This window comes from Danio aesculapii, chromosome 2 (assembly GCF_903798145.1).
Source record: "Danio aesculapii chromosome 2, fDanAes4.1, whole genome shotgun sequence".
Classification (NCBI taxonomy): Eukaryota; Metazoa; Chordata; class Actinopteri; order Cypriniformes; family Danionidae; genus Danio; species Danio aesculapii.
The window spans coordinates 51,491,271-51,514,063 of record NC_079436.1 but is presented as its reverse complement, the minus strand read 5'-3'; the positions used below and the strand labels follow the sequence as shown (position 1 = coordinate 51,514,063).

The 22,793-nt window shown below is 37.3% G+C and overlaps 1 protein-coding gene and 1 pseudogene across 1 annotated transcript; both read left to right on the top strand.

Annotated features, from left to right (window-relative positions):
* Positions 1–17,648, top strand: part of LOC130213700 (CMRF35-like molecule 1) — a 39,456-nt pseudogene extending 21,808 nt beyond the window's left edge.
* On the top strand, positions 3,368–9,660 carry LOC130213708 (polymeric immunoglobulin receptor-like). The gene is made up of 9 exons (XM_056445470.1): positions 3,368–3,428; positions 3,601–3,906; positions 4,006–4,311; positions 4,393–4,411; positions 7,292–7,392; positions 7,513–7,559; positions 8,371–8,430; positions 9,183–9,254; positions 9,348–9,660. The coding sequence occupies exons 1-9, from the start codon at positions 3,368–3,370 to the stop codon at positions 9,393–9,395; spliced, it is 1,020 nt and encodes a 339-aa protein (XP_056301445.1). The 3' UTR covers positions 9,396–9,660.
* Positions 17,649–22,793: the final 5,145 nt, after the last annotated feature.

Genomic DNA, 22,793 nt, shown 5'->3' with positions numbered 1-22,793 from the left:
GTTCACTTCTATTTTTCAGATCTTTCAGACATTTCTGCCTTTCAGACAACTAGAGTTTCTGAACATCGACCAGAACCATCTGATGATAAAAACTCATAATTTTCATATTCTGCTTTACAGTCAGTGAACAAGCTATGTAACAAGTTCAATAATCTTTGTTTAAAGTTCATTTGACGTCTATCTTTGCTAAATGCAAATCTTTTTTCTTTAAAAACTGGTGAATTTGTTTTTTACTTTAAAGCAAGAATAATCGATTATTTTCTGTTTGCTTCTAAAATAAAAAAGTCAAATTCAGATTATTCCCTCTCATCTGTCTTCATTTACTGGAGTTATAATTTTGTTTCAGCTCAACCGGCTAAAAATATTTGAAAGGGCTTTCGTTATGGGTTTATTATCTAGAATCACAAACTTCTGGTTTGTGATTATGTAATACAATTTGATTCTTCTGAAATTATTATATGCAGTTGAAGTATTTTAGCCTTCATTTGAATTGTTTTTTCTTTTTTTTTCAATATTTCTCAAGTAATGTTTAACAGAGCAAGGAAATTTTCACAGTGTGTCTGATAATATTTTTTCTTCTGGAGAAAGTCTTATTCGCTTTATTTTGGCTAGAATAAAAGCAGTTTTAATTTGTTAAAAACCATTTCAAGGTCAATATTATTAGCCCCTTTAAGCTATATATTTTTTTCGATTGTCTACAGCAGTGTTTCCCAACCCTGTTCCTGGAGGCACACCAGTACATATTTTGGATGTCTCCCTTTTCTGACCCATTAACTTCAGGTGTTGGAGTCTCTTCTGATGCTATGATAAGTTGATTCAGGTGTGTTTGATTAGGGAGAGGTTGAAAATGTGTACTGTTGGTGTACCTTCAGGAACAGGGTTGGGAAACACTGGTCTACAGAGCAAACCGTTGTTATACAATAACTTGCCTAAATACTCTAACCTGCCTAGTTAACCTAATTAACCTACTTAAGCCTTTAAATGTCACTTTAAACTGTATAGAAGTGTCTTGAAAAATATCTAGTCAAATATTATTTACTGTCATCATGGCAAAGATAAAATAAATCAGTTATTAGAGATGAGTTATTAAAACTATTATGTTTAGAAATGTGTTGCAAAAATCTGTTCTCCGTTAAACAGAAATTGGGGAAAAAAATAAACAGGGGTGCTAATAATTCAGGGGGCCTAATTATTCAGAGGGGGCTAATAATTCTGACTTCAACTGTATATACACTGTAAAACCCAAAAAGTCACGGTAACTCAAACCGTTTGAGGAAACCGATTGCAACAAACCATTGAAGTTCAAAAACTAATCCTAATGAGTACTGTGAACTTACTCCGTTTAAGTTGAAGTAATGAGATATTTAAATAACTCATTACCTTCAACACTGAGTTCAAAACTCTTTTCAAGTGAGTAGAATTAACTTTCAGTCAATATTGTGTTAACTACACTCATTTGATAAAGTTGACTGTTGGGTTTTACAGTGTATATAACATATCCCGTGTGTACATTTTGTAAGATTTACTTGTGTACAGCTTTTAATTGTACATAAGTATTAAAGAAATACAGATACAAATTGAAAATGTAAACAATACAATGCTGAAACTAAAAATATCTGTAAGGTGTATACAATAACCAGTTAATTTGAATAATGGAAAATACACAAAGTAAACATTATGGTAATCAGTATGACCCCTGTTATTGTCTGAAGTGATACAATAGGCACAAAACACTGATGATATAAATTCTGCTGACTTGAATCAATTTAAATATAGCAATATGTGATGCAGAAGCTAGAAACACTTCATATAGAAATCTAATATATGAACTTCAACTGTATATGTTCATATGGCATGGCTTTATAACAGATTTCCTCATGGCACAGACTTCCAGACACAATTACTGAGATAAAAAAAAAATGTTACAGAATGACATAGAAATAAAACATTATACTGACTTTCAGAGCACTTGTTTGTGTTGTCTATTAATATACATTTTAGTTGATGTTGAAGTATTTTATTTTATCATCAAATATTACATGTAAAAATTTGCTATCAATTAGATTATTTATGAGGAAAACAATGGCAGCATTAAATAAGCATTATTTAGATTTAATAAAAAAAATTTTGTAATGTACTAAAAGCAATCACTTTAAACTGTATATAACTTACAATAAGCAACAGTTTTTTTTTAATCTCTGTTATGAATTAATCTAGGCTAATGTTAATTATTAAAATTACAAACCCTCTAAAACCTTAGACTGTAAATTGCTTGTTAAATTATAAGTTTAAAAGTTATAAATACGCTGGTATATGCAGAAATAAAAAATAAATATTATTCTTGTAACAAAGGGAGTGACAGAGACAACTGAAGTTCAGATCCACGTGCAGGTTTATTCAAAGTCAGGCAAGCAAAGGTCAACACAGGTGCAAACAGATGTATAAAGGCAGTCCAGAATCGTAGTCAAAAGTATCAGGCGAGAGGTCGGAAGGCAGGCGGCAGACAGGGATAACTAGGAACAAGGCTAGTGTAAACACACAGAGAAACAAGGCTAAGTAAACGCGTTGAATTGTCACTTTACAGATGACAAGACTCGGCAATAGAAGTGAGAGTGTGTGCTGTTTAGGGTCAGTAATCAGTCTTTGACAATGCTCAGGTGGTGCGAATGTAATCAGTAGAGACTTGGAGCAGGTGTGAGTATGTGTGTGGCACGACTGAATATGTAGTCCATTAATGGCGGAATTGTAGTCCATGTGTGTTTGTGTGTGAGATCCAGTGATCTGGGAGTTATGGTCGCTGGTGATCGTGACAATTCTGTACCTGAAGCTTTAATTAATTTTAAATTATAACTGTGACCCGTCTACTGAAGAATAAGTGAGCTAATAATGTTCTTTTGCTTTATTAATAATGGATGTGTTTCTTCTTATATCTATAAATGATCCGCTCAAGATAACAGGGGCGGTTTTGTTTCCACTGAAGACAACATGAGGGAAGAAAAGGGAAGCTGAGATATAGGTGAAACCAAAACAACAGCACACGTAAACATACTCAAGTAAAGTTTCAGATCATTTTAGGTCAGAATATTAAATGCTGTCTTGATTCTGATGGATCAGCTTCATCATTTTGTCAATGAGACTTCATTTATAGCTTTTCATGAAGTTAGTTATGTGAGGACAGAAGATAATAATAGTGTGTGTGTGTGATTAATTTAGACCTTGAACTAAACCTTGAAGAGAGATAATGAAAGCGAGAACTACTTGGTGCTGATAACCATTATTCTAGTTTTATTTAGTCATTGGCAGGAAAGGGAAGTAGATCAGCCACTACAACACAATTAAACTACTCAGACACAGACAGAGAAACAGAATGGCAGCGTACGCAACGACAAAAATGAACTACATTTCAATTGGGTTTTGGCTTATTTTGGGTGAGTATTAATTGTTGTGCTCTATTTCTAGTGTATCCTATACATTCATTTATAACGACAGATATGAAACTCAGTTGCTTGTGTTATATGTAAGGATAGAACAAGGGATGTTTTTTAATCCTGGACATAATGTTGTGTTCATGATAGATACAGTTGTGTGTTGTTTGTTTAGGTGCTGAAAGCAACAATACATTTTCAAATAATAGATTAACTGTTCAGCCTGGAGGATCTGTCACCATCCCATGTCATTATAATGAGAAATACAGGCCGCAGAAGAAATACTGGTACTCTGTAAATAATGCTTCTAATAAATACACAAACACAAGAGAGGAGAATCTGTCAGTAATTGATCATCCTGATCAGAGTCTCTTTACTGTGACTATGAGGAACCTGCAGGAGAAACACACTGGAGAGTATCAATGTGCTGTGGAGACTGAAGGTGCCGTTAATTATAAGGTTTATCTGGAGGTTCAAAATGGTATGAGAGGAGAATTATTGTAATGTAATTTTAATATCAAATTCTCTGACTTCACATACATGTATTTTACAATCTTAAATGCTGTTGTTTGTATTTTAGATCCTGATATGTTTGTGAATAGCAGTAGTGTATCTGGACATGAAGGTGATGATGTCAGAGTTCAGTGTTTCTACAGCTCTAGAAACAAGAATACAGAGAAACGCTGGTGCAGATATAAAGATAAGAGCTGTTTCACAAAGAAGACTGACACATCACCGAATTCATCAGTGCACATCAGTAATGACAGTGAAAGCTCCTTCACTGTCTTAATGACTAGACTGAGACTCTCTGATTCTGGATGGTATTTCTGCTCTGTTGGACATCAAATCATTCCTGTTCAACTCACTGTAACCACTTCAGACTCAGGTAAAATAATTAATAAACATTGTGCTAATACCTATGGAATAAAACAACTAAAATTGCTCTGCTTTCTACTTTTTTCTACAGATAGGAATAATAAAGACGGGTGAGTATTCATTTGTTTTATTATCAATATTATTCTCAGTCAAAATGGGCTCATTTTCTAGAATTGTTCTATAATTATCTGTTATGTTGTAATGCTCTGTTTTTAAAGTGTCTTTGTCTTTAAAGCTTACATACATTATCATTTCTTCATTGCTTTTGGTGTTTTTTTTTCTTTCTTACTTCTGTTTTTGCTGATGTGACTTTTCCAAAATAAGACTGAAGTCATCGAAGAACCACAAACGTTCTCTATGTGTATTACTTAACAAAATTTACCCAAAAAGGAAAACTCTGTCATCCTTTCCTCGTCATTCACTTGTTCAAAACCTGTTTGAGTTTCGTTTTTCAGTTGGACACAAAAGCCGATTTGGAAGAATGTTGAAAACCTGTACCTATTGACTTCCATAGCATTCGTTTTGAATGTCAATTGTTACAGATTTTCAGCCTTCTTCCGAATACCTTCTTTTGTATTTAACAGAAGAAAGCAACCCTTACATGAAACTATATTAGAGTGCATAAATAGAGGCTTTCATTTTTTAACCTGGTGTCGTTCTAATGCTGTACGTTTTTTGTTTTTAAATTTTAATGGGATTTTTTTAAATGTCCTGCTTACACTTTTGTGTAAAATGGCTGTTAATAGTGACCAGCTTTAAGCTTTTAAAAAAAGATGCAAAGTATTAAATATGGATCATATGTGAAAATATGCAGGGGTGTAAAGTAACTAATTACAAATACTCAAATTACTGTAATTTCGTAGTTTTTCTCAGGAAGTGTAATTTATCAAGTAGTTTTAAAGATGTGTACTTTTACTTTACTTTGAGTACATATTTAGTGCAGTATCTGTACTTTTACTCCACTACTTTCCTTCAACCTGCAGTCACTACTTTATTTTTTCTTGTCTATGGTTTTTTGTTGAGTAAAAAAATCTGTCCTGTCATTCCTGTCCAATCAAATCACACATTGAATGTAAATCCCGTCCTACTGAACAACCTCAATACATGGGCGCTTTATAAAGCAAACCATTTGGAAGGATTAAAAGTGTCCAAGAAGATGTTAAAAATCTTTATACGCAACGACTGAGAGACTGTTTAGACTGAATGTCACTGATGAGAAGATAAGGGATGTTTACTGTATGATGACTGAAACCCCCAAATGACCTTAAACAAGATCTAAATGCACTACAAAATGTTACGTTTACACCAGGGGCGGACTGGGACAAAAAATCAGCCCTGGCACTGTAGCCACATCAGCCCACATTACGACACTGACACAGCCCCACCCAAAGACATGCACATTACTTATATTGGTGTACAGATGGTGAAATAATACAAGCAGTACCATATCATATGTAATAGATATTTAAACATTTAATGTATGTGACTGGAACAAAAACAACTCGTTTATAACTAATTTATACATACATTCCATTCATTCAATTTCTTTTCGCTCAGTCCTTTAATTAATCTGGGGTCACCACAGCAGAATGAACCGCCAACTTATCCAGCATATGTTTTATGCAGCGAATGCTCTCCCAGCTGCAACCTATCACTGGGAAACTCTTTCACACTCATACACTATGGCCTATTTAGTTTATTCAATTCTCCTATAGCGCATGTCTTTGGACTTCGGACACACAGAAACACCAACTGACCCAACCAGCGACCTTCTTGCTGTGAGGCAACAGCGCTACCCACTGCGCCACCGCGTTGTCTGGGTTTAGAGCCATTTTTTTGCTTTCTCAGAGCGTTTCGGCATTTACAGTCCATCTCTGACAATTAGCTTGTGTTGCACTTACTGTTAGTTTAACATTCTTTCCAGACTTTGATTACATCGGCGAAACCTCTGATTGGGCCGGATTGGGTCGGCCCATCTCGAATCCATTCTGAAAACATACCTCCATGGACGTTTCTGGAGACCACGAAATACGTCCCGGCGGTACGTTTTTCTGCAGTTTTTGTTTTCGCGAATCCTCCAGAGGTCGCCGTGTACGCTTTTTAAGATGTCAAATTTCCCTCGCGAGTGCCATTTGCGCATGCTGTTTTCGCGTGAACCCACGAGAGGCCGCTGTCGACTCACTTTTTGACAGACTTTCTGACTGATTGAGCGAACTATCGGCTGACCCACCCTCCCCCTTCCCTAAACCCAATCAATTTTATCGATTGACCCGATGATTTGCCAGAATTGCTAGATGGCCAATCCGCCCCTGGTTTACACACAAACATGCACAAATTGCATAACACTTTAATGTTTCACAAAACCCGCTCCTCTTAATCTAGAGTACTTTTAAAAGGGCTACTTTTTACTCATACTTTGAGTAATATTTACAACAGATACTTTTACTCTACTTGCACTACATTTTTCGGCAAGTAATGGTACTTTTACTTGAGTAAGATATTTCTGTACTTTTTCCACCACTGTAAATATGTCATTCATATCTGGTGGTGTACGACTGGGTTTGGTGAAACAATGATCTTGGCTAATGATCTTCACTCAGACGTGTCTAGGAATAAAAACCCAACATAAAATACTATGAAAGTATACGGTCAAAATTGTAGTTGATTGTTTGTATTTAACGTTGAAGAAAACAAGTAGCACACCATTATTTGTGGTCCATTCACAAGTACTGTAAACATTGTTTTCCTTATTGAGTCCTTGTAAGATGTAGTTGAGTCTGGTGCTTATAGAGAAGAGACTGTTTCTACAGGTGGTTTATCAAGCCCACTCACCTGTGTGAAGGACACTTTATAAATGCGCAGTGTTTTTCTAGAGATATGGAGTTATTTTTAGAAAGTGTATAGTGCACGTGACTAGAATAGTGTCAGAGATGGGTGTGTTTTCTTTAGGTGGGTTTTTTAAAACTTTTTTCTTTTCATTTTTCCTCCAGAGATGAACTTTCGCCTGTGTGGTTTTTAGCTTTAGAGCCAGTTCTTCTGATTCTATTGATTTTGATTGGTGTTTTCATCTGTAAATGGAGACGTAGACCCAGTCAGTACCTTATTTAATTTCAGACCCTTCCATTCTGTAATATTTTCTAACAGCACTGAATCTGCATGTGTAAATGATGCTAATGTCAGATAATATTGTTTCCCCTTTTTAAAAACAAAGAGCAAGATGAACAATTAAAAGAGAGAAACAGCGGCACCACTGATGAGGTAAGTCTTTTTATTACAGTATTTACATTCATTCATTCATTTTCCTTCAGCTTAGTCCATTATTTATCAGGGATCACCACAGCAGAATGAACCGCCAACTTGTCCAGCATATGTTTTACACAGCGGATGCACTCCAAGTCGCAACCCAGTACTGGGAAACACAGATATACTGAGGCCCATTTTGTTAATTCAATTCACCTGTACCGCAAGAATTTGGGGGTAACACGCCAACACGGGGAGAACATGTACACAGTAACCCCAACTGACCAGTTGGGACTTGAACCAGATGCCTTCTTACTGTAAGGCGACAGTGCTACAGTATTTAATTTTTTTTGGCCATTTTTTTAACACTCTCCAAATTACTGCCTGAGTGTCCTAGATTTCGGAGCTGGGTTTGTGGATAATTTTAGAAAGGGGTAAACTGATTGTATTGAGGCTAGTTTGTATTTTGATTGTATCTAGCCAAGTGAGCTTGAATACTCCAACATTTTGCTTCAATAAAAAATAATTTGGCATGAATTGAGACATGAATGAGAAATAAACTTTTCAGAGATACATTTAAGAGAACTCATCTTCATTTACCATTAGACAAATTAAGATAAAATGATACAGGACTCTTTGTTTCCCTCTTCTGGTCAACACAATAACAAATTTTAGGATCCACTTTTTAATATGTCAGTAATCTCAGTACCAGTTGAAAATGCAAGTTGTTTTCTCCATACTGCTTAATTTTTTTGTGATCTGTAGTTTATTAAGTGAGTCATATCTTGACAATTCTCTTTTGTTTTGTGTTGTTTTGTGTAAAATACAGATCTCCTCTAAACCTGATGATCTTGCTATATACTGCTCTATAAATGATGAAAACCCATATGTAAGTCAACCAGACCAACCACTAATGCAATATCATACATTACAGTTAAGAGTCAGTAGCTATGTTTTCATCCAAAAATGCAAATGAACTTTATGCGCAAAACTGGATGATCGCATAAAAGACGTGCGAATAAAGCAGTGTTTCCATCCAATGAGTCAAAGCGAACAAAATCGTCATGTTGTGATTAACTGGCGCCAAATATCAACAGTAAAAACTGAATTTGCTGCAGTAGAAGAACCTGCGTCAATCTTTTCTTCATCTAAGAACTCATTTGCGCCTCAGAAAGCAATCCTGACACGCAGTGATCCCGCAGTGGTGTTTGAAGGTGTGAGACGCGGAGCACAGACGCTCTTTATTCTGGAGGTCATTAATAATATAACCGCACTAATACTTAAACAGTAAGGCGTTTTAGAATAACCAAACAACATTTCAGATGTTTTATAATGTGCTCAGCCTGATGGTTAGTCCATTCACACATATTTTTATCATCACATGATCTCTTTTAACAAAGTCACATGACCTTTTTAATGCGCATGCTGGAGTTTCTGCTGTAAAAGTGTTTCCATTGCAGTTTATGAGCATATTTTCTTATCGAATAATAAGTTTATCCTACTCAGTTATGCACATACTTTTTTTTAAAGCACATTTTCAAAAGTTATGCGCATCATGACGTTTCCATTAACTGCAAAATGCGCATAAAAATAGGTGTGGATGGAAACATAGCTAGTGAATATCTCATATTTACCTTTTAGTCCATTTCTCCTCTGGATCCCAACAAGAACATGACCTACAGTACTATTGATTATATTCCTGGGAGTGAAGCGGTAAGTTTTTACAAAAGATCTGACATTTTAGTAGGTAAGATATATTGTAATCCATAATAGTGTATTTACCGTACAATGATCTTGCACTTCCAGAAGAGTCCGGCGGGAGGAGATGTTTACAGCACTGTGGGTCCACACTGAGAAAAACAGATTCTACTGTCCAACAGCAAACGACTAACATGACTGCTTTTAGCTTGCTTTATTTAATGTTTAAGGGGGTGTTCACACTTGGCTGGTTTGATGTATGCAGTGTACCTGTCCTATGCAACTCTCGTATTTCTTTGTTTGGAGTCTGATTAGAGATCTCCTCGTCACTCTGAATAAAGCATGTTCAAAGGTCTTTTCTGAATCTGTTTTATTAGTTAGTGGAAAACTAAAAGTACTTTTTTTCCCAAGTGAGAGTTTCTAAATGGCACAAGGTGTCCTCTGACTGTCTTGAGATCACTGCAGATTAATTTAGTAAGGTTGGAGTTACACGTGAGTTTCGTGTAGTGTAAAATACCTGTCCATCTTTTCAATTTCTGTGGCGAGAGTTTGCTGGTTAAATTGAATTCGATTAATAGTTTCATATTTTATTATTAGTCGCAAACATGATTTTGACATTAAAATTAATGTTATTCTGTACCTGAAGCTTTAATTCATAAATCCTAAATGATTAAAAAATCGAACTGTAATCGCCTACTCAAGAGTAAGTGAAAAATTAATGTTCTTTTGCTTTATTAATACTCTGTGTTTCCTCTTATGTCTATACTTGGTCAGCGCTAGCTAAGAGGCGTATTTTGTTTCCACTGAAGCTGAGATGTAAGTGAAACCACAACAGCACACATAAGAGCCAAACACACTCAAGTGAAGTTTCAGATCTTTTTAAGCCAGAATATTAAATGCTGTTTTGATTCTGAAAGATCAGCTTCATCATTTTGTCAATGAGACTTCATTCTTAGCTTTTCATGTTGTTAATTATGTGAGGACAGAACACAGTGTGTGATTTGTTTAGACCTTAAATTTGACCTTAAAAGGAGTAAGTGTGAACTACTTGACACGATGTGCTGATAACCATTATTCTAGTTTAGTTTAGTCACTGGCAGGAAAGGGAAGTAGATCAGCCACTACAACCCAGTTAAACCACTCAGACACAGACAGAGAATGCCAGTGTATACGCAATGGAAAATATCCTCTACATTTTAGTCTGGATTTGGCTCATTTTGGGTGAGTATTAAATGTTATGCTCTGTTTCTAGAATATCCTATACATTAATTTGTGATGACAGATATAATGCTCAGTTGTTGCTTTTAGTGTGTTATATGTCAGGATAGAACAAGTGGCTTTGTCTTAATCATGGATGTATTAACAGTTGTGTGTTGTTTGTTTAGGTGCTGAAAGCAACAATGCATTTTTAAATAATATATTAACTGTTCAGCCTGGAGGATCTGTCACCATCCCATGTCATTATAATGAGAAATACACACAGCTGAAGAAATACTGGTACTCAGCAAATAATCCTTCTAAAAACTATCCAAACACAACAGAGGAGAATCTGTCAGTAATTGATCATCCTGATCAGAGTCTCTTTACTGTGACTATGAGGAACCTGCAGGAGAAACACATTGGAGAGTATCAATGTGCTGTGGAGACTGAAGGAATAGGTGTTATATATAAAGTTTATCTGCAGGTTCAAGATGGTATAACAGTAAAATTTTTGTAATCTAATTTTAATCTTAAATTCTGTGATTTCATACATTTGACAGTATCTAATGTCTGCTGTCTGTGTGTTTCAGTCCCTGGTGTGTTTGTGATAAACAGCAGTATATCTGGACATGAAGGTGATGATGTCAGTGTTCAGTGTTCCTACAGTGATATATACAGGAAAACACAGAAACGCTGGTGCAGATATAAAGATAAGAGCTGTTTCACAGAGGAGAAGACTAACACATCCCAGAATTCATCAGTGCAGATCAGTGATGATGGTGAAAGCTCCTTCACTGTGCTGATGACTGGACTGAGACTCTCTGATTCTGGATGGTATTTCTGCTTTGCTGAATATCAAATCATTCCTGTTCTACTCACTGTAACCACTTCAGAATCAGGTAAAATAATTAATAAACATTATGCTTATACCTACAAAGTAAAACGACTAAAATTGCTCTGCTTTCTACTTTTTACAGTTAACATTAACACAGAATTAAATGATAAAGACGGGTGAGTATTCATTTGTTTTATAATTATTATATCAGTCAAAATGAGCTTGTTTAAGTTTTCCTGCAATTGTTCTATAATTATCTGTTATGTGATGATCTTTTTCTGAAATGTCTTTGTCATATAGTACATAATCATTTTATCATTGCTTTTGGTGTTTTTTTTTTCTTCCTCCTTTCTGTTTTTGCTGAAGTGACTTTTCCGAAATAAGACTGAAGTCATCGAAGAACCACAAACATTTTCTATCTGTATTGCTTCACACAATTTACCCAAAATGGAAAATTCTGTCATTGTTTCTCGCCATTCACTTGTTCAAAACCTGAGTTAATTTCTTCTGTTGGACACAAAAGCAGATATTTGGAGAAATGTTGAAAGTCTGTAACCATTGATTTCCATAGAGCATTTATTTTAGACATCTATTGTTACTGATTTTCAGCATTTTTCCAAATATCTGCTTTTGTATTTAACAGAAGAAAGAACCCCCTACAGGTTTGGAACCATATAAGAGTGAGTAAATAGAGGATTTTTAACCTGGTGTATTTCTAATGTCATAAGCCCTTTGTCACGATCACCAGTGATCCTTCCTGACAGATCGCTGGTGAACTACAGATGCTGCTAAGAACTATAAATCAACAAGTGCAGGTAAAATAAGATTACATTTAAGGCAAACAAGGACAAACAAACATGGCTGGTACAAAAAGGGCAATCTAAAAACGCGGTCAAAAAACAGACATAAGGTCGTACTAGGTGGCAAAACAGGAACAACGATAACAAGGCAATGATCAAAATTACAAACTAAGACACTAGGACAAGCAAGGTATGTACATCAAAGACTCCGTCATAAGCTGGTGTGTGTGTGTGTGTGTGTGTGTGTGGTGTGTATATATAGTCCAAATGATCAGTGATGCAAGTCTCAGTTGTGTGGTTCATCAGCCGTGATCAGCATCTGGTGTGTGTGACAGGGCCTGAAGGGATTTGTAGTTCTTAACACCATCTGTAGTTCATCAGCGATCTGTTAGGAAGGATTGTGACACCCTTATTTTGTTTCTAACTTTTAATGGGGTGTAAACAAGTTCTGCTTACACTTGTCTGTATAATGCCAGTTAATAGTGACCAGCTTTAAGCTTTTGAAAAAAGATGCAAAAGTATTGGTAAGATAGGGTTTGGTAAAACAAACTAATAAACTTGACTGCTGGTTTTTGTAAATGTTGCATGCTCATGAGTTTCTAATAATAAATATTAAATCCAATTTCACTCAGATTTGTCTGTGTAAATAAAAATACAACATGAAATACAATACAGGTTGTTCTTTGTTGCATCCAACTACTGAAATGCATTAACAAAAGTATGGTCAAAATTTTACTCTATGGTTGTTGTATTTAAGTTTGAAGAAACTTCTGGTTTCCTCCAAAGACATGTGGTATAAGTGAATTGGATGAACTAAATTGGCCGTTGTGTGTGTGTGAATGCGAGAGTGTATGAGTGTTTCCTAGTACTGGATTATGGCTGGAAGGGCAACCGCTGGGTAAAACATATGCTGGATAAGATGGCAGTTCATTCCTCTGTGGCGACCCCTGATAAATAAAGGACCAAGCCAAAGGAAAATGAATGAATGAATGAAAACAAGTAGTGCGAAGTGATTTGCTGGTATATTCACAAGTGAACATTGTTTTCCTTCTTGAGTCCTTGCAAGATGGAGTTTAAGTAAAGTGTTTGGTGTATATGGTGAGAAGAGTGCAATGTTGTTTTTAAGAGATATAGAGTGATTATTTAAAAGTGTTTGGTGCACGTGACTGGAAAAGTCAGAGATGAGTGTGTTTTCTACAGGTGGTTTGGTTTTTTTTTTAACTTCCACTTTTTCTTTTCATTTTCCCTCCAGAAATAAAGAACTTTCGCCTGTGTGGTTTTTAGCTTTAGCCCCAGTTCTTCTGATTCCATTGATTATGGTTGGTGTTTTCATCTGGATCTGGAGACGGAGACCCAGTCAGTACTTCATTTTATTTCATACCCTTTCATTTTTTTTTTGTAATATTTTTTTCAACACCACTGAATCTGCATATATAAATTATGCTAATGTCATATCATATTGTTTCCCCTTTTTAAAACAGAGCAAGATGAACACCAATTAAAAGAGAGGAACAATAGCACGACCACTGATGAAGTAAGTCTTTTATTACAATATTTGCTGTCCCATTTTTTTTTCGAACATTCTCTAAATCTGTAAATCTCTGAAATAAATACACAGAGATGTCATGCAAATTTGTGTGCATGCAGAACATTAACACGTGCATGTCAATTTTTACACATTTCTTACATATAAAGTCACATATTATGAACAGAATCTCTCTCTTCCCTGATTATTTAATTGATTAAACTGTTTTATCAGGATTTCATTGCTGTGGTTTATTTGTCATACATAAAGCTCATTTCATAGATATTAAGAAAATGCACTTGTGTGGATTGTTTAGCATGCGTTGACTCACATGATGAAATAATGTTTATAAAGTTTCAAGCATGCAAGCCTCTGCATGCATTTAGACATTGTGTCAAATTGTTTTGTTGCAAAGCATGTGAAAAAACAGTGGAACAAAATATCTTGTCTTGCAGGACTACGGTGCTGCATAAATAAACAATAATAAATCTGAACGCAACACTTGACATAACAGCTATTTTAAACCTATACATAACTAATCTACCGAAGTGGTAATCAAAGTATACCTATTATACATGTACTACAAATGCTTAACTATACACATAACCTCAGACTATACAAGTGATTTTACATAAGACAGAACAATATTGTGCAAGATATTAATTCAATTAAATTCAATTCACCTTTATTTGTATAGCGCTTATACAATGTAGATTGTGTCAAAGCAGCTTCGCATAAAAGGTCACAGTAAATAGGAACAGTGTAGTTCAGTTTGTAGTGTTTAAGTTCAGTTCAGTTTAGCTCAGTTCAGTGTGGGTTAATAATCACTACTGAGAGTCCAAATATTGAAGGGCAAATCCAGCGATGCACAGCTCTATAGATCCCGAACCATGCAAGCCAGTGGCGACAGCGGAAAAAACTTCACTAATGGCGGAAGTGAAGAAAAAAAACCTTGAGAGAAACCAGGCTCAGTTGGGCACGACCATTTTAATTTCTCCGCTGGCCAAACGTCTTGTGCAGAGCTGCAGTCTCAGTGGCGGAGGCTGGAAGCTGGCCTCAGCGAAGACTCGTCTGTCTCTGGAGCGTCACAGGAATCAGTCTCATGTTCTCCACTCCTCCATGACCATCACAGTAGCTGCTCAGGATTCGGCCTGGTCCAGGATATGGAAACCTTGGGATCATCTCGTCGTTGGTCTTGGATCGAATCAGTGACTCTGCATAGTCTGAGGGCCTCGGGAAGAGTATCCCCAGGTGGAAATGGAGAATAAAGAAAATAATTAGCGTAGCTATACAAAAAAAGCGTATTATACAAAAAAAAAAAGGTATTTAAGGTTAAAGGTGCTGTATGTAAGTTTTTGACTCTTCTTAAGAATAAAAATACCATACTATGTTTGCAGATATTTAAGAAACATACCAAGTGAACATTCTTGTTTATCTGAAAAACAATGCTGAAGTCAGATATTCTGCTTTGAAAATATGAGTTACGTGCCAGAACGGCTGTCTTTGTTTTGGTCTTATCTCGCCCACTGCCAGTTAGCCAATTATATTTCATCACTCCGGGTTGCCTTGGTGGAAAACAGCATATAGGTTAACCACTGGGTGTCAAACTTACATACTGCACCTTAAAAGAAAACAAGTAGTGCAACATGATTTGTGGTCCATTCATAAGTAAACATTGTTTTCCTTATTAAATGCTTGTAAGATGGAGTTTAAGTAAAATGTCTGGTGCATATAGAGAGCAGTGTTTCTACTGACGGTTTGTCAGGCCCACTCACCTATGTGAAGCACACTCAGAAATGCACAATAGCCGCATTTCCACTATCGCGCCTAAAGCGAGTGAGCCAGGGCAAGCCAAGGCCAGTCGCGTTTCCACTATCACTTCCGGGGCGTAATCGAGCCAAAGCGGGGCTTCCTTGGGGCCAGCGTCAGGCCTTTTTCGGCCCGCCGAATACCTTGGGCCAAGGAGGGCCAACTGGGGCTTCGGGGCGGGGTTATGTACAAAGGCGGAGTTTTCCTGTCAGGTAAAGAGGAGACAAGATGCTTTCTTCCCTTACATTTGTTTTGCTATCGCGCTTGATCAACTCACTAAGAAGAAGAAAAAATGGGTAGCAGACAGTACTGGCATGTGATTTATTTATTTGAGGCATTTAGACATTTTGCTTAAAAGCACACATGCATATGATGTTTTCCCTCACAAAAAGTGTTGATACTTTTGTGCTTCAGAGACTTGACCAACTTTATGACTTCCTCTAAAGGTGTTCTTATAAACAATATTAAACAAAACACGACATGAAAAATCATATGGTAAAGTCACCAACTAACTAACGTTTTATCAAACTGCACCACAAAGTAAACACTTCTCTAAGTGTTCACTAACGTTACCTTTTTAACTAAAACGCTGATCCTAAAACAATACATGTGACCTCAGCCATGTGGCGCACACATGCCCTACGAAGGGGCTACTTTTGAGTGTTCCCTTTTAAAACATTTAGCGCGAAATCCAACACGTGTAACTTCCGGCTCATCAGGTACATATTTATCGGTCACGCTTTCCGGTAAGAGGACAGAACAAGTGTGCCATACAGAGAGGTGCCGACAGCCAAAATCTGTGTTCGAAGTAAATGCCGCCGAACTCGAATGTCCTTATCCAGGGAACGCTGTCTGGCCATACACCAACAAACCACAAACAGTAAAAAAGCAATCGCTTCGGTGTTCTCCATCTTCCAGCTCTCGTAGTGATGCCAGGTTGTGTTTGTGGTTATAATTTGAGGTTTTTGTTCCCGCTGAAGTGGGCGGGTTGTGTGACGGGTTGTGTGATGTTTGATTCGGGGGACGTTCTGGGGGCGGTGTTTGCGTGACGCGCTGCGAGCAACTAGCCCGACAGTGGAAACGCGACATGATTTCGGCCTCATTTCTCAACCTCCCTGGCTATTGGCCCGGCCTGGCCCGATTAAAGCCCTGGCTCGCACTGGCTCGATAGTGGAAATGCGGCTAAATCAGAAACTAACTTTTCAGAGATTTGTTGTCCCGGCTGGGTCAGTTGGCATTTCTGGGTAGAGTTTGCATGTTCTCCTTGTGTTGCCGTGGGTTTCTTCCGGCTGCTCCGGTTTACCTCACAGTCCAAACACATGCGCTTTAGGTGAACTGAATAAATTAAATTGGCCATAGGGTATGTGTGTACATGTGAGAGTGTATGGGTGTTTCCCAGTATACTGTTGCAGCTGGAAGGGCATCCTCTGTGTAAAACAAGGGTTCGATAAGTTGAATAAGTTCGATAAGTAAAATGTTTGAGAGAGCTCATTTTAATTCCCATTAGACAAATTTAGGTAAAAATGATGCAGGACTCTCTTGGTTTTCCTCTTCTGGTCAACACAATGTTAGGATCTACTTTCAGATGTGTCAGTAATCTCAGCACCAGTTAAAAGATGTTTTCTCCGTTCTGCTTAATTCCATGCGATCTGTAGTTCATTAAATGAATCATATGTTGACAATTCTCTTTTGTTTTGTGTTGTTTTGTCTAAAATGCAGATCTCCGCTAAACCTGATGATCTTGCTATATACTGCTCTATAAATGATGAAACCCCATATGTAAGTCAACCAAACACCACGAATGCAATATCATACATTAAAGTTAAGAGTCAATGAATATCTCATATTTACCATTTAGTCCATTTCTCCTCTGGATCCCAACAAGAACATGACCTACAGTACTATTGATTATATTCCTGGGAGTGAAGCGGTACGTTTTATTAAAGATCTGACCTTTTAGTTCATGTAGATATATTGTAATCCATAATAGTATATTTACTGTACAATGATCTTGCACTTCCAGAAGAGTCCGGCAGGAGGAAATGTTTACAGCACTGTGGGTCCACACTGAGAAAAACACAGATTCTACTGTCCAACAGCAAAGAACAAACACGACTGCTTCTTTTAGCTTAATTTTATTTAATGTTTAAGGGGGTGTTCACACTTGGCTGGTTTGATGTATGCAGTGTACCTGTCCCATGCAACTCTGTTTATTTCTTTGTTTGGAGAGAGACTCTGATTAAAGCATGTTCAAAGGTGTTTTCTGAATCTGTGTTATTAGTTAGTGGAAAACTAAAAGATCTTATTTCAAGTGATAATATCCAAATGGCACAAGATGTCCTCCGACTGTCTTGAGATCACAGCAGATTAATTTAGTGAGGTTGGAGTTACACGTGACTTTCGTGTAGTGTTGTAACACGGGGAGTGACAGAGACAACTGAGGTTAGGATCCACGTGCAGGTTTATTCGATGTTAGGGAGGCAATGGTCAACACAGGTGCAAACAGATGTATATAGGCAGTCCAGAATCGTTGTCAAAACACAGGCGAGAGGTCGGTAGACAGGCAGCAGACAAGGAGAAAGGGAAACCAGGCAAAGATCAAAACACGGGGTAACAAGACTAAGGAAACGCGTTGAATTGTCACTATACAGTAAAACAAGACTCGGCAAAGGCAGGGAGTGTGTGTGATGTTTAAATAGTGTGTGTAATCAGTCTTTGACAATCCTCAGCTGGTGCAAATGTAATCAGTCTAAATGAGGAAGCATGTGTGTTTGTGAACGGAGTGCATGTATGAAAATGTAGTGCATGAATGGCGGATTTGTAGTCCATAAGTTATTGTGAGGGTGAGTGCTTACCAGCGACCTCTGGTGGTTAGAGATCGCTGGTAATCATGACAAGTGTAAAATACCTTTCTAGTTTTCTTGACAAGAGTAAGCAGATAAAATATAATTCTATCAGTAGTTTAGTATTTTATTATTAGTCGTAAAGATGATAGTTTCTGTTTAGTATCAAACTTTATCTTAATTTACGGTTGTTTGAGCTACAATGAGCATAACACACACATACATGTTAGGTAAATACTTAAAAAAGTTGTTAGTTAGTAATGACAAAATTGTATTTAAAATACTTTTCTGATTACTATGTCTGAAAGTATCTAATTACTCAATAAGAATTACTCAGTCCTTAAAGAGCCCCTGTTATACCTGAAATAGGGATATATTTTGGTTGTAAGGGTCTCCAACAGCAGTCTAATATGCATGCAAGGTCAAAAAACACTTTGATGGTCTTATAATCTGCATTTATTTTTACCTAATTATCCCAGCGACTCCCATATGAATCGTTCCTTAACGCGAAGCTAATCTGCGCTGATTGGAGCGATGACAGCCTGCTGCGATTGGTCGAAACTGACAGCCTTCAGCGCGAGACAGAGTGAAATGCTCAGCTGCTAATCAACAATATAAAAGTAGTCACAGTGCATACACGCTTCATAGTGGATTTTGGCTGCCAGTGGGAGAATGTAAATGCAGACGATGGACTTGAAAAAACAGACGACTAACTATTTTATTGAGCAAAAACTCCAAGAACTGGGGAGGAGATCTCCTAGCTTGTCACAGTCTACCTGCTCTTTTCACACACACACATTACCCTCCTCCTCAGAGGACACAACACACACACACGCACACAAATTACCCTTCTCCTCAGAGGACACAACATCAAAACATTCAAAATCAGAGAATGCACTTTCGGCTTGAGGGCGGTGTGATCGCCGTTCGCCTAGAGCGCCAGTTCAGCTTGCTGGGTGCAATTTAGACAACTCACCTCAAACCTGAGCTGAACTATTTTGAAACTTGAAAACTGCATGTGTGTAGGAACAGCTGACGATCTGTAAACAAAGCGGCATGCGTCGTGTTTTCAACGTGACTTTTCACGCGATATGAGAAAATAAAGAGTGAACCTGATACAGCACACCCGGTTACAAGTAACAAAACACAACTAAATACATAATTTGCAAGCTAGAGTAAACGAGGCAATAATTTTAATTGCACATACTTACACTTGTGAAATGGAGGAAGAAACTGATCCATGATGCACTGATCCATGTTTTGACAGTCTTTACTGATGCTTCCTTTAACAAATGGCCGATGAAGTCTTCTTTGTTAGCATGTAGATTCCAGAAGCACTCGAACTGCTCAAGGCTGGGCTATATTGCTGAGGTTTCATCTTTAATTAGACTGTCAATAATATCCATCTGCACAGCGTGACTTCATTCGACCAGTGTCCGTGTGTGTGTGTGTGTGTGTGTGTGTGTGTGTGTGTGTGTGTGTGTGTGTGGCTTTTTTTCTGTGTTAGTGGGCGGGGCCGCAGGTTTCAAATCTCCCAGGTTTGCGCGTGCAACTACTTGTGTTTCATAGCCGCATCATCGCGAAACACCTAATGACTTGTTATCAAGACGACTCGTTTGAAGCACTATGAGTCGACTCCTTTTTAGATGAATCAACAGTTTTAAACACTGTACACTTACAGATTTAAGCCTTAGCTGGATATTTCACATCACTTAGAGCTGTGTTACACACTACATGGAAGGGCATTTTCAAAAACCCATAATAGGGGCTCTTTAAAATCCCTATACATCTTAAAGATACAGTACACTGCCAGTGGTTGAACTGGGTATTGCACCTCAAAATTCAAAACCACTTCTTCACCAGGCGGCTTCTCAGACGACTCCATGCAAATGCAGGTTGCTAGATTGATGACACCAACACGGCGACTGTACCTGACTATTATGCCTACATGATGTCCTAACTACATATAAAAATTTCCTTTTTAAAAGCAAGGTTTTTGTCCTAACCCTCACCTGAAATTTCTACTTTAGATATGGTTTCTCGCAGCAGAATAACAGAATATATTTCTATGACAATGAACACCTCAGGTACTGATTATGTGCTTTTTTTCATGGTTAAATGCTAATGCTACTTATGTGAGTTTTTAATACTTTTTTATTTGACATTTACTGCCATACTGTAAGCAGCAGCAGATCTATTTAAGACTTTATTTTAGACTTATTTAAAATTAAACGTTAGAACTGTTACTCAGCATGTACTGTACTTTTAACTATATTTAAAAGCTTCAATATATATATTGATTAGATTTTAAATGTTAGCATTTCTTTGAAGTGCAGTGCATTATTCTGTGCTTCTGAATGGCTGTATTTACGCATGTTGATGGAACACAGAGTGTAATCTGCTCAGCTAATGTTTACATTTGTAATATTTTTATTACTTGCTAATCAACAACCACCTCAGGTTTATTTCTATATTAATCTGCATCTCAATTAGGAAGCTGCTGCTGTCCTCCAGTGATTGCATTATTGACTGCAGCCGCATACATAGATGCAGCCTTCATGACTAAAATTAAATACGCTGTGTTTTCCACCAAGGCAAGCTAGAATGCTGAAATGTAATGAGAACTGGCAGTGGGCTGGTTACAGAGAACAAAACAAAGACAAACGTTTTAGCACAGAACGCACATTTTCAAAGAGAGAATAACTCACTTCAGCATTCACATGATCAAGTAGATCACTTTAAATGTTTCGTAAATATCTCCAAACATATTGCGATAATTTAAGCTTAACAAGAGTCAAAAACATACAGCACCTTTAAAGTGTATACAACTTAACTAGGAATATGAATTAAACTCACATTATGCTTACAATAATTTATAATGTTGCTGCCCATTTTACTTTAAGTTTTTGAAAAAGAGGTTACTAATCTCAAGAGGTTTTCTTGGTAAAATATAGGTTTAAGTATAAAAAACCTGTTTTAAAGCATCTGCCATCATTTAGTTGGAAATAAAATGAATTTAATCTGCTCAATATATGTTTTAAGTAACAGTTTCAACAACGTGGTGATAACACGGATATTACAAGAGGGTGGTTAATTATAATGCCCCAATTTCTCAAAAAGCTTATAAATCATATAGGAATATGAAATTAATCAGTTTTTTGTTTGTTTGTTTGTTTGTTTGTTTGTTTGTTTGTTTGGAAAGTAAAACTGTACACAGTTTCCAGTGAGAGTTGGGTTTAAGGATATAGGGATGGAATAGGGCCAATAGAAAATACAGTTTGTACAGTATAAAATGAATGGAAACCTAACGCCCCCACTGTTCACAAAAACAAGCCTGCATGTGTGTGTGCCTTGCTGTCTCCTATCTTGTATTTAAGTAATGCTTATTTTTAGTGTTAGACTGGCAGTATCGGTGCTGTTACGCTACTTTTGAATGCCATAAACAGAAAAAGGAAGCTTTTTGTTTGTCCTTGTCTGCTGTGGATTACCATGTGACAAAAACATGGCAGACAGTACCTTTGCTTTGAATTTTGTGTTTTTTTTGCTGTCTGACAAGTCTTGCAAGCAGAAACATTAGTCTTTTTTTCTGCAAGCTCAATTCAGGAACCGATGCAGCCACAACACATTTAGAACTACACATGGTCTACTCTACTATTATAATTATTAATAGTTTATTATTATTCATTCATTCATTTTCTTTTTTCGGCTTAGTCCCTTTATTGATCAGGGGTCGCCACAACGGAATGAACTGCCAACTTATCCAGCATATGTTTTATGTAGTGGATACCCTTCCAGCTGCAATCCATCACTGGGAAACACCTATGCATCCTCATTCACACAAACACACACAAACACACACTACGGACAATTTAGCTTACCCAATTCACCTATACCACTTCAAGAGTTCACACTTAGCTGATGATTCATCAAAAGCTTGTTTGGCATGCTGTCCCGGGAGAGAGCCCCGAGCTCAAGGGATCCTCGAGCCCGGGGCTTCCTCCCGTTTGCAGAGCGAGAGGGGAGCCTGAGCTCGGTGGATCTCAGAACTCCCCGTCTGCATTAGCTAAGGGAACACGTGAGGAAAAAAAAGGGGGCTAGAGAAATGCTTGATTGTTATGCATGATGTATATATTTGGATGGTGGGAGGAAACCAGAGAACCCGGGGAAAACCCACGCGGACACGGGGAGAATATACGAACTCCTCACAGAAACACCTACCGACCTGGCAGGACCAAGGCTGGCAGTGTTCTTGCTGTGGGGCTAACAGTGCTAACCACTGGGCCTCCGTGCCGCCTGATCTACAGTAGGTGAGAGTTCAAAGTGGCTATTACTGCCGTGGCTTATACCGCCGCCGTTTGAAATAACTGCTGCTCTGTTTTTAGTGTAAGACCGCAGTTTGTGAAAAAGCCGCCAGGGGGCGCAAAGGGGATGGGATGCGAACGGAAAGAAATAGCCTTTACAGCAGCTTTAAATATGCTACTGTGCTTGTAAATGATATTAAACAATAGGTCAAAGCATTATAAGTCCTTAATTAATCATTTA